General features: G+C 37.6%; 1 protein-coding gene across 1 annotated transcript; it reads right to left on the reverse strand.

Annotated features, from left to right (window-relative positions):
• Positions 1-10,981: 10,981 nt before the first annotated feature.
• LOC139127665 (carbohydrate sulfotransferase 1-like) lies at positions 10,982-12,105 on the reverse strand. The gene is made up of 2 exons (XM_070693579.1): positions 11,669-12,105; positions 10,982-11,525 (listed from the first exon to the last, which is right to left on the reverse strand). Exons 1-2 carry the CDS (start codon positions 12,103-12,105, stop codon positions 10,982-10,984), a joined length of 981 nt encoding a protein of 326 aa, XP_070549680.1.
• Between the last annotated feature and the right edge of the window lie 863 nt (positions 12,106-12,968).

Genomic DNA, 12,968 nt, shown 5'->3' on the forward strand with positions numbered 1-12,968 from the left:
ACGAGAAACTTCTTGATCTCAATCGGAAAGTCAATCTACGGAAATGCCTTCTTTGTTCACCAAGATGTTTGTTTTGTTTTGTTTTGTTTTTGGGGGACGGGGTTTTCCTGAACATTATTGTATGTGATCTTTGAAATGAAGGTTATTCTTCATGGACGAAAACTTTGGCGAAGGCCAGTATTGTTTTCAGCATTTACAAAATTCACTATACATTATTGATTTTGTTAGATCAGCGAAAAAATACACTTTGAATAATGTTGGACTTCTAAAACACTCTATTAATATCTGCTTCGTGTTCTTGGTAGGAATGAAAGGTATGTTAGTGATTAATCGTACATCTGGGACAATGTAGTGAAAGAATGACGTTACACTCGCAGACTAGGATTATCTTCAATGAGAGTTGCTATAATGTTTGACACAATTTCGTCTATTAGTCGAGGATACGTATCTGTGCATAATATACAATTTAATCGTCAATAGATTCCAGTTCAGATTACTAAAGTTCTACTGTCAAAGATGACATCGGACTCTGTACACATACAAGCTCTGCAAATAAATTGGCTTTTCAACTTGGTGGTAGAAAAAAAAATATCTGAGAATCGGAACTTCGGAAGAGAAATACTTCAAAAGTAATAACTTACGGAACTTTACAGGGTCAATGAGTAAGATCATTTGTAAATAGTAACGCAGAGATGGCTGTTATTTGAATCAGATCTTCCCCTCACTGTGCATCTTACTATGCGATGGGCTGCTTCAACGATAAAGCTTAAATCGCAAGTCAAATTCTCGGGATATTTACCGCACATTAACAACGTGATATTTATTGTCAGCAAGTGTTGACACAAAGCAGGGGATCAATATATTCTACTAGCGTTCCTAAATGCTTTAGAATTTTGGGTGACATCCAGGATGACTTATTGAGGTCAAATCGGCGGATAATCACGCGTCACCAATTTCGATGTGCTGATGACGTAATACATCGGAGGTAACCTATTATTCAAGAATGGCGACACAAATGTCTACGATTTTGCAGCGTTGATGGCAAAGAAATTTTCTCATTCAATATACTATTATGATTAAACAGAGGTGAAAGCGTCGGGACGAACGGTTCTCTGTGCCAAGAAGATTCAGTGAGGGAGGGAGGGAGGGAGTTAATAGTCTTTTTGAAATGTGAGGTTATCCCACCTAGAAAAAATGGGATGAACATGTCACGTGATAAACTGAATGCGATATTCATTTCAAAATATAGCAATAAAGAAACGCTCGCATGACTATAGTAGAGCTATGGTTTTCTCAGCGATGAATTTAGAAAATTCAAAAAACGTTCATGCAAATTTCCAATTTGTAATATTCGACAGTTTTGTTTCTCTAAATTTTGCAACATCACAGTTCCTAATGCAGAATATAGGAATGTAGGAAAAACACGGCGAAAAAGCGGGAAATGTTATGAATAATGACAAAACATATTAAGAATTATAATCGTAAGTCAGAATGCCAGTTTCAAAAGTATAAAATTCTCAACGAAATGGTATGTGCGTTCTCATTTAATTTACATCAGTTAAATTCAACAATAGATTATCTAAGCTAATTAACTTACATCAATTTTTTATTCATTGCTTCTGAATAATATTTACATACTCTATTTATGCGATGATACGTTCAAACTCTCTCTCCGTCCCTCGCGCCTCTCTCTCTCTCTCTCTCTCTCTCTCCGCTCTCTCGTAAATACAACAAAAATTAAGGGCCATCGTGCACATCTTAGTTATTGAGAAGCAAGTTACCTTCAATTTACCTATATTAGAAATTCAAAATGGCCGCTATCGCTGCAACAACTCAATGTGGAAACATGAATTTTCAATAATCACCAAAAGTAAGACTGTGGGCAAAGTGCGCATGCACAGAAAGTATATCAGAAGAGAAGTATACAAGTTTTACAGTCCCAATATATGTCCTCGAGGCGTTCTCTATTTCTCGTGTCTGCGAGTGTTGCAACAGACATTTCATCACGTGATTAGAGCAACCTCCCGATCGAAGCGATATCAGCGGTCCTGGTTAAGTAATGGGCTAAAGCGTAATGGTTTCAGCAGCTGGCCGACATTTGTACTGATTCCATACTTCAGGTTTATCTGGTCGATAATAAATCCTAAACAGGCTGCCAAACTCTAACGTTACTTGTCTTAAATTAATTGTTAAAACCGCACACAAACAGTATCTGAAGTTATCACCACTTTCTAACGATTTACGAAAATTGTTTGTCAAACATGATAAGGCCACTGAAAGAAAATTATTTGCTTGCCGTCCCCTGATTATTGAAAAACCTACCAGTCAGCCATGGAAAAAAACAACCACAGACAAAAACACACAAGTGTATTGACATAATCTCAGTTTTAATTCGATTTCTTTTTGAAAAAAAAATCATTTTATTTGCAATAGTGTTAACATTGTGTTTATTTTCTTAATTTTCTCGAAAAACCTATAAGTACGCGGAAGGCAAACAAATGAATTTGATACACGTAGTAGGTTAAGAAATCACAATGGTAGAGCGCTGTTTACTAATTCTGCCGACATATTCCAGCTATAAGTTTCCGGTATTGCATCCATATTCACCATATCAGGAACCACTCGCAGCGGCTCGAACAGATAGAAAACGTTCGGGTCCTGATTAAACAGCTCGCCAATGAAAGTGGAGCCAGTCCGGGATTTGGCAACGAAGAGCACATGCTTTCTAGGAGTCGACGTCGGACAGACCGAGCGTTGCGGTGGCACCGTCCCGGTGCTCCTGGCCGTGGTATTTCCTGATACAGACAGGCGAGACCATGAATAGCTGTTCGCGGCGATACGATATGGGTTATAGGCTCTGCTGAAGAGGATACTGCAAGAAGTCATGGTGAGGCAGGCCAACAAAAACAGCACAGGCTTTTTAAAGGTTGACTCCATCTCGCAAGGTAAAGGAGTTGCCACTCTCTATTTGTCTTACCCTCTACAACATATTCATACACTCTATCGACCTCAAAGGTCTCCTTGGAGTCTTTGCACCTTTACCGTTGATAAAGTGTGCCTCTTATGTGTGCATCCCAATCGATTTAAAAGTGAGATCCTTGTCACGTTGAAATTTTGAATGTAAGCATCAACAGCTGCTACAAGCATTAACCTTCGTGCCAGATAAGTTGCCTCCGTCACTCCGTCACTCGAGCATTGCGTCCCGGCTTCCAATTCATGATCCGCGGACATTGCAAAGATTGTAAGAAACGGAAAAACAACAAGTTTGCCACACAAAAGTTAAAATAAACGGGATAAATGAAAAAAAATCGTAATACCACTTTAGGTATTACAATGTAATTCATTTGGAATTAACCAAATTTGCATAGACGCTTATTGCGCCGTCTGTGACGTCCGGTATCATGTGTAAGCCGCGTTGCTCCTCAGTAAACTCTATAAACTCCAAAATGTACTGATCTCCATAAATGTGATACTAAGCACAATTTGATATTATGCATCCATAAAAAGTAACCATCCATAATTGCAGTAAAAATGAACCACAACAAATGTTATAAAACACAAACCATGATGTGAAAAAAAATAGTAACCATAAATGTACTAGAAATAAGTTAATGTAATAATGATCAACTATAATATTTCGTAACGTTGTCGCCATTGGAGAATAGGCACATAAAATATATTTATTCAAAGGTATAATTATGTAATTTTTATTTTTGACGATTTATCGGTATTACACAGACAGTAAATCCATATCATTTCTGATTTAAAGCTTCCCCGTTCCTTATGACATTACGTGGCAAACAAATTACGCATGCGTAGGGATGTATATTTCTCAATCGCAGCATGGCATTTCCGATATTTACAAAGTATTGTAATAAACTCCGCAGAATATCCGAAGTGAAATCAGATATATTATTTGAAAATGAGAATTTCACAAAGAGGGGGGGGGGTTTACTCTAAAATTTTCAGAATACCAATTGTGGGAAACATGAAAAGCTACTAGGGGTTGTCTTATTTCACTAGCAAAATCCACAAAAACATCCACAATTTAGAAAATGTTTGTACTTGTATATAAATTTGACATAGCTACCTAGCTGTCTGTTGATAATGGCAATATTTGCTGCATTCAATCCATTGCTATCCTCCGCATTTTGTTAAAGTCGGCATATAGGAGAAAACCCTTGGTGGCTTCAGCGTTACCTTTCTCCACAGCCTCCAGGTATAGGCTCTCTCCTTGTCGCTTGTCAACAGAGCGCCATCGTCAGCCTCGTTCGCCATGATCCTATGTGTGTCATCACGTTCTCAAACCAAATGGGTTTATCCTGGAATCGGATTACGCTTGTTCAAGTAAGGTAAGTAAGTGACTGAAGGTTTTCGGCATTCTGTATATTTCATTACATTATCCATATATTGACCATTCCGCCCTAACTTATTCAGCAATTCTGATCAAACATGAATATGCCTATATGAACTTAATTTCAAACCAACCCTTATTTCGAAAGATCATACGCTATTTCTCAAGTATGAGGTAAGTTGAAAATAATTTTATCTTCGATTTACAAGTTTTCTGTCTGAATATACTCAGGTAAACGTATTGTTATCTAGAAACAAGGAACACGGATTTTGGATGATAAATTGTTGTCAAGACATTCAAAGAAAACACCTTAAAATAGTTACTTTATGTTGTTGTTTTTATTTGACTTTTCATTGATTTTACAATGGAATCATCAAGATGATGCAACCGACTGCCAATTATCATTTGAAATTTGAAATCATTAAACTTACATTTATTGACTTACTTACTTACTTACTTACTTACTTACTTACTTACTTACTTACTTACTTACTTACTTACTTACTTACTTACTTACTTACTTACTTACTTACTTACTTACTTACTTACTTACTTACTTACTTACTTACTTACTTACTTATACTTACTGAAAACATAATTATGCTTTATTCGGAGAAATACACCAGAACGGGACTTTTTTCGACGGAACAAATACTTCTGATTTATTTACATATTACAAATGTCTGATTAGATTCAGAGAATCTAATTACATGACTTTTGACTCGTCATGAGATGCAAAGAATGTTGTTGGTTCAACACTTGTTTCCCTGAAAGAAAACTACATCAACGTGCGCTCCTGTACCTCAACGCTAAATCTTTACAGAAACAGACAGGCCCTCTGTTGACAATTATTGCCTTTGCCTTATCTTTGCAAAAAGAACCTAAAATATTTTGTGCTTTCTGACTGGCGAGTTCACGACTTCGGTGTCGGTTTGATGTATGTGTGGCGAGTGCGGATACCAAACGTAGTTGAGACTTTCTTCGCACTGCTTGGTTTTTTGAAGTCAGATTCAACATCTGTGAAATGCATTGATTTATACAGTCCAGGAAAGCAATAACTCCTGGGAATAATTCGCCTGTCAAGTTAATTGCAGACTCTCGTCTGCTCCGTAAACGACGGGGCGGATGCCTCACTGAGTATTGCACGACAGTCATTTGAATCACTTCACTATTTTCCATGCATGGAAATATGCACAATTCCTACTTTTTATAAATGTCGGAACGTGTTATAACCCTCTCGGAGAAAATCTTACAGATATGACGGTTTCTTTCGTTTACGAGTTGGCAAAATTAGCCAAGTTACCCTAGATTGAACATACATAGACATATCGTAAAAGTGCACTAGGTCTAGTAAAATACAGGCATATCACCCTGATAATGAAAACGTGGAAAAGTTTATAACAAAGGTCCATTCTTCCCGTGAAGACTGCCGACAATCGACATGGAGACTGAACTTCTAAGCTCCGCCAGAACAGTCTTGAGTTCTCTGTTTTACATCCACAGCGATATAGCATCAGTTGAAGACACAACATACGCACTCCACTTGTTCGCGATATAAGGAGGGTCCAGTTGAGTTATGCACTTGTCTAATGAACACCGTGAGGTGCTAGGTAACGCACAGCCGGTAACTGCTGCCGAGAAAAGCCAAGCGACTAGGAACTTGTCTGTACATTTCCTGAAATTATATTGTATATTGCCGAACTTTGTAACAATATCGTCTATTTGTCTTTCTTGAAAAGTAGGATATATCGGTAGACCAAAGAAATGAAAAAAGACAGGTGCAGACAGAAGATAAATAGATGGATTGATAGATAGACCAAAGAAATGAAAAAAGACAGGTGCAGACAGAAGATAAATAGATGGATTGATAGGTAGATAGATAAATAGATAGACTGATAGATAGATAGATAGATAGATAGATAGATAGATAGATAGATAGATAGATAGATATAGATAGATAGATAGATAGATAGATAGATAGATAGATAGATAGATAGATAGACTGACAGATAGATAAATAGATGGGTGGATAGAGAGTAGATAGATAGATTACTGAATAGCCAATTATCCCCGAATCTCTATATTGATCTTGGCAAGTAAGAAAGTCTGTGCTCTCGTCATACCTTAAAGGCCTGCGCAACCTAGATATAATTGTCAGCGACCGTAAAGAGTAAAGCTTCGTAGCAAGTATCCATACTCTGAGTCTGTAATTTGATACAACATAAAACAACACTAAGGGAAGGATTAGCTCGTTAAAGTGGGTCTAGGGTCGCCCAATTCCTCAATAAAGTTTTCTGGTCAAGAATGCCTACTAGCTTTAGAGACGAGCGTAATTCCAGAAACTACTCAAACCATCACTTTTTAATTCACGAGATCCCAATGGAAGTGTCAATCTACGGAAATGCCTCATTTGTATAATCAGATTTTTCCTGAACATATGATATATATGATATATATGATATATGATCTTAAAATGAACGTAATTCTTTATGGATAACTTTAGCGAAGGCCAGTATTATTCTCTTCTCGGCTTTTACAGAATTCAGAGGGAGTTAGCTTATATCATGTTGAAATTTGAGTTCGGTGTTTGGTTTGATCCATGAAACAAACATTTGGAAAAATGTTGGACTGTTAAAGCACTATATTTATATCTGCTTCGTGGTCTTTGACGAACGGAAATGTATGTTAGGGATTGATCGTAGATCTGGGACAGTATAGTGACGTTACACATGCAGCCCAGGATTATCTCAAATGGGAGTTACTATAACTTTTGACACTTCGTCATTTAATTTTTCCATCTGTCGAGGACATTGTGTTCCTTTTATCCTCAAAGTATTTTGGAAAAAAGAAACTATTAGCCTTCTGAACGCATTTGTGCAAAATATTGTGTTCGCTACAAACAACAGTGTCAAAGATGACATCGGACTCTGCACACATACAAGCTCTGCGAATAAATTGTCTTTTCAGCTTGTTAGTAGAGCAAACGACTGCATCTGAGAATCGGAAGAAAATATTTCAAAAGTAACAACTCATGGAACTTGAGCAGGAAAGAGTGAGGTCTTTGGTAAACAGTAATGCAGACTGAGTCTCTTAGATGGCTGTTATTTGAAGCAGATCTTGCCATCACTGTGCATCTAGTTATGCAGTGGACTGTTTTTCACAAGTTGACATAAAGCTTAGATTGCAAGTCAAATTCTTGGGATATGTCCCGAACATTATTGTCACCAGTGCTGACACAAAGCAGGAGATCAATATATTCTACTGGCGTTCTTTTAATGCTATAGAATTTTGGGTGACATCCAGGATGACTTACTGAGGTCAAATCGACGGATAATCACGCGTCATCAATTTCGATGTGCTGATGACGTAAAACATCGGAGGTAACCTATTATTCAAGAATGGCGACACAAATGTCTATGATTTTGCAGCGTTGATGGCAAAGAAATCTTCTCATTCAATATACTATTGTGATAAAACAGAGGTGAAAGCGTCGGGACTAGCGGTTCTCTGTGCCAAGAAGATTCAATGAAGGAGGGAGTGAGTTAATAGTCTTGTGAAATGTGAGGTTATCCCACCTAGAAAAATGCGATCGTACATGTCACGTGATAAACTGAATGTGATATCCATTTCAAATATAGCAATGAAGAAACGCTCGCGATGAATTTAGAAACTTCAAAAAGCGTTCATGCAAATTCGTAATTCTAATATTCGACAGTTTTGTTTCTCTAAATTTTGCAACATCACAGTTTGTAATACAGAATGTAGGAATGTAGGAAACACGCCGAAAAAAGCGGGAAATGTTATGAATAATGACAAAATATATTAAGAATTATAATCACAAGTCAGTATCCCAGGTTCACAAGTAGAAAATTCTCAACGAATTGGTATGTGCGTTCTCATTTAATTTACATCAATTAATTTGAATAATGAATTATATAAGCTAATTAACTTACATCAATTTTTCCATTGCTTGTGAATGATATTTACATACTGTATTTTATACGATGTTACGTTCAAACTCTCTCTCCGTCCCTCGCGCCTCTCTGTCTGTCTGTCTGTCTGTCTGTCTGTCTGTCTCTCTCTCTCTCAATATATATATATACAAAACAAAAATTCAGGGTCATCGTGCAAATCTTACTAATTGAGAAGCTAGTTACCTTAAATTCGCCGATATTAGAAATTAAAAATGGCCACTATCGCTGCATTAACTCTGTAAAAAATGAATTTTCAGCATTCACCAAAATAAGACAGTAGGCAAAGTGGGCACACACACGAAGTAGATAAGAAGAGAATTATACAAGTTTTACACTCCAATTATACGTCCCCGAGGCGTTCTCTATTTCTCGTGTGTGCGAGTGTGGCAACAGACATTTCATCACGTGATTAGAGCAACCTCCCTGTCGGAACGATATCAGCGGTCCTGGTTAAGTAATGGGCTAAAGCGTAATGGTTTCAACAGCTGGCCGACATTTGTACTGATTCCATACTTAAGGTTTATCTGGTCGCTAATAAATCCTAAACAGGCTGTAAAACTCTAACGTTACTTGTCTCAAATCAATTGTTAAAACCGCACACAAACAGTATCTGAAGTTATCACCACTTTTGTAACGATTTTTGAAAAATATTTGTCAAACATGATAAGGCCACTGAAAGAAATTCTTTGCTTGCCGTCCCTTGATTTTTGAAAAACCTACCAGTTAGCCATGGAAAAAAACAAACACAGACAAAAACACACAAGTGTATTGACATAATCTCAGTTTTAATTTTGTTTCTTTGAGAAAAAATAATTATATTTGCAATAGTGTTAACATTGTGTTTATTTTCTTCATTTTCTCTGAAAACCTATAAGTACGGGGACGGAAACAAATAATTTTATCTAACGCGCCTTATTACGAAATCTATTGTATCGTCATTTTTTAAAGATGCCTGTTTGGTTACTTATTTCTTTCTTGGACAGCAGCATGGTGTCAGTTAATAACATAAGATAATTTCGTTTTTACCGACCAGATTTTTAAATATCAGGTAAAGGCAATTATGAAGTTCTGACAACAGTTATGTCAAAGTCAGTAAACTCTCGAACGGATTCGAGCTCACAACGTACGGCACCAAGTCATCTAGCGACGACATCACAGTCAAAACTACTCGGCCAAACCCCCAGTCTTAAAGAGAACGGTTCAATAACGTAGTCGGAGAATCGTCAATATGAGCCACAGGCAATGTACTTAAGGGAGGGAAGACAATGCAAAGGGGTCGTCGACTACAAAAGCTGACGCACTGAAACTCAATTCCTTACTAAAGAGTAGTGGGGTAAGACTATAATTCGTTTTTCGTGTGTCAAAATATCTGGTCCAATAATGATTCGGATTTAAAAGAAAATAAAATGAGAAAAATTCAGACCATGAGAAACCATAACAAATAATAATTTTAATTGTACTAGGCAAATGGAACCTGTACTCTCAGTACAGGTTTTCATGAAGAGTTGTTCAAAAACACTGCAGTGCGTCACGGTGGTATGTATTTTTATACTGGTTGCGCACATGTACATTACAATCCACGCAGTTTTTATCTCTCAACGTATCGGATCATGGCAGATACAATTCCTTTGTAATGTGAATAAAGAAGATCGAATTTTCAAGTATTCTTGACAAATTGTATTATTTAACAAGGAAAAAGGCGTAATAGATTTATTCAAAACATAAATCAGTACTGATAACATTTAATAGTAACATTCCGTCGCAGACTAGCGTTGGGTCCATAGACTCAAAGCATTTTCTTTCTTCAAGCTTTTTTAAACCATTTCATACCAAAGAACACCTAATTAACTGAGAAGATTGTTTTGGAATCCATGTTCCTTGAAATTCGTGAATATCTATCGATTAACAAAGTGTGAACCTATGAGAAAAGTCAGGTCAAAAAGTTCAAAAGGAGGGACGTCGTCGGAAAGGCCCCCAAAGATCATATGGGACCCATGTGAACAAGGTTATATATTATTGCATGAGTTTATGTGCCCGAGAGTATGTCAATATAGGGTCGGCCTAACATTTAAAATTCTTAGGATTGGTGTAAGTGCTGGGATCAGGAGTCTGCTTGACGAGGGACATATGGTGTACAAGGATTATATAAAATACATTTCGTATTACATATTACGAAGCAAGGTTAATTTATTGAAATTCACTGTAATCTTGCTCATGTATGTAATTTATGTATGTATGGACTATGTACTTTTTATGTATGTATGTATGTATGTATGTATGTATGTATGTATGTATGTATGTATGTATGTATGTATGTATGTATGTATGTATGTATGTATGTATGTATGTATGTATGTATGTGTATGTATGTATGTATGTATGTAGTATGTATGTATGTATGTATTATGTATGTATGTATGTATGTATGTATGTATGTATGTATGTATGTATGTATGAGTATGTATGTATGTATGCATATGTATACACGCACGCACGCACACACGCACGCACGTACGTATGTATGTATGCATGTATGTATTTGTTTGTAAGTAAGAATATGACAAAAATGAATGCAAAATGTTTTACATTCATTATTCCAAGGGCAGGGGATTTAACAATGGGGAAGATAGGTTCGTGAGTTCAGACTCCAGCCTTATGAGTTTGTATCCAAGTTGTTGCATGACGTCACTGCAAGCGCTTTGAACCAGTTTACATCGTCCATGCTTAAATCTGACCTCCAGGCCAGCGCCGTACTGGTCGAGTTCCTTTTTGTCTGCATGGATCCTCTCTTTGCTTTTTCCTTACTCTGAGTATTGTCATCGATCCACTTCAGTACTTTTTCCGTTGCTTTAATTCCAAATGTTTCGTAAAGTTCCAAACCCTTCTGCGTCACGTTCGTCACGACGTCCTCGTATCGCAGCACGACAATTTGTCTCCTCGCCCGCCATTGGGCGTTTCTGAAAACAGCTAGGTTGCGCCCAAGCCACTTGCAGTAGTCGTGCACGTTGTCCGGGTGAAGTTGGGTTGAAGTATCGTTCAAAGGTTTGGCGATGCCGAGCTTGTACAATGTTTCGTGCACCCGCTTGCGATGTTTGAAGTATTTTCTGGACGAGGCGACTGCCCTTGGGTCACGAGCGAGCAGTACCACCTTAAAATCGAAACAGTCTTGGGCAGCATCGGCATCAGATGGTTCAGATCTTCAACGCGTATGCTTTTGATAACCATGACATCATACTTTAAGCATTCCTCTTTGAGGTCAGAAATCGAAACTTTTGTGCACCGCTTATATCGTTTACATATCTTCTGCAAAGCCTTGCTTTCAGAGATAGCAAGACCCCACCTTTGAATTTGATACACGTAGTAGGTTAAGAAATCACAATGGTAGAAGCTGTTCAGTAATTCTGCCGACATATCCCCGCGATACATTTCCGGTATTGCATCTATTTTCACCATATCAGGAACCACTCGCAGCGGCTCGAACAGGTAGAAAACGTTCGGGTTCTGATTAAACAGCTCGCCAATGAAAGTGGAGCCAGTCCTGGCCTTGGCGATGAACAGCACGTGCTTTCTAGGAGTCGGGCATACCGAGATTTGCGGTGGCACCGTCCTGGAGCGTGTGGCCGTGGTATTTCCCGATACAAACAAGTGTGACCATGCATACCTGTTCGCGGCGACACGATACGGGCTATTATAGGCTCTGTTGAAGAGGATAATGCAAGAAGACATGGTGATGCAGGCCAACAAAAACAGCACAGGCTTTTTGAAGGTTGACTCCATCTCGCAGGGTAAAGGAGTTGCCACTCTCTCTTTCTCTTACCTTCTACAACGTCTTCACTCTCTCTTATGAATCGTCCTCAAAGATCCCCTTGGAGTCTTTGCACCTTACCGTTGATAAAGTGTGTCTCTGATATGTGTGTCAAAATCGACTTAAAAGTGAGATTATTGTCTCGTTGAAATTGTTAATGTTAGCGTCAACAGCTGTTAGAATCATTAACCTTTGTGCCGGATAAATTTACCTCAGTGACTCTCTGCCCAGTCTCTCGAGCATTGCGTCCCGCATTCCAATTCATAATCCCTGGACATTTCCAAGATCGTACGAAAGAGCAAAAACAACAAGCTTGCCACAAAACTAATAAAATCAACGGAATAAATAAAATAGATGTAATACCAATAGAGGTATTACAATGTAAGTCATTTGAAATTAACCAAATTGCACAGACTGTTATTGCGCCGTCTGTCACGTTTGGTATTATGTTAAGCCGCCTATCTCCTCTGTACACCCTACAACCTTCATAATGTACTTATCTCCATAAATGTGATACTTAGCACAATTCGCTGTTATGCAACCATAATTGCAGCAAAAATGTACCGCAACAAATGTTCTAAAAATACCAACCACGATGTAAAAAACCATAGTAACCATAAATGTACAAGTAATAAATAAATTTAATAATGATCAACTATAATATTTCAGTAACGTTATCGCCATTGACGAATAGGCACATAAAATATATTTATTCAAAGGTATAATTATGTAATTTCTATTTTTGACGCTTTATCAGTATTGCACAAACAATATAGTCATAACATTGCTGATTTAAAGCTTTCCCTTATTTCCTTATGACACCAGTTGGCAAACA

The sequence above is a fragment of the Ptychodera flava genome, chromosome 3, assembly GCF_041260155.1.
Source record: "Ptychodera flava strain L36383 chromosome 3, AS_Pfla_20210202, whole genome shotgun sequence".
Lineage (NCBI taxonomy): Eukaryota > Metazoa > Hemichordata > Enteropneusta > Ptychoderidae > Ptychodera > Ptychodera flava.

Excerpts from the sequence above, each read along its gene's own strand:
- LOC139127665 (XM_070693579.1), bottom strand. The coding sequence starts at position 12,105 with ATGGAGTCAACCTTCAAAAAGCCTGTGCTGTTTTTGTTGGCCTGCATC. Across the intron at positions 11,526-11,668 it reads TACGTGTATCAAATTCAAAG|ATCTGAACCATCTGATGCCG; the intron begins GTGGGGTCTTGC and ends TACGCGTTGAAG.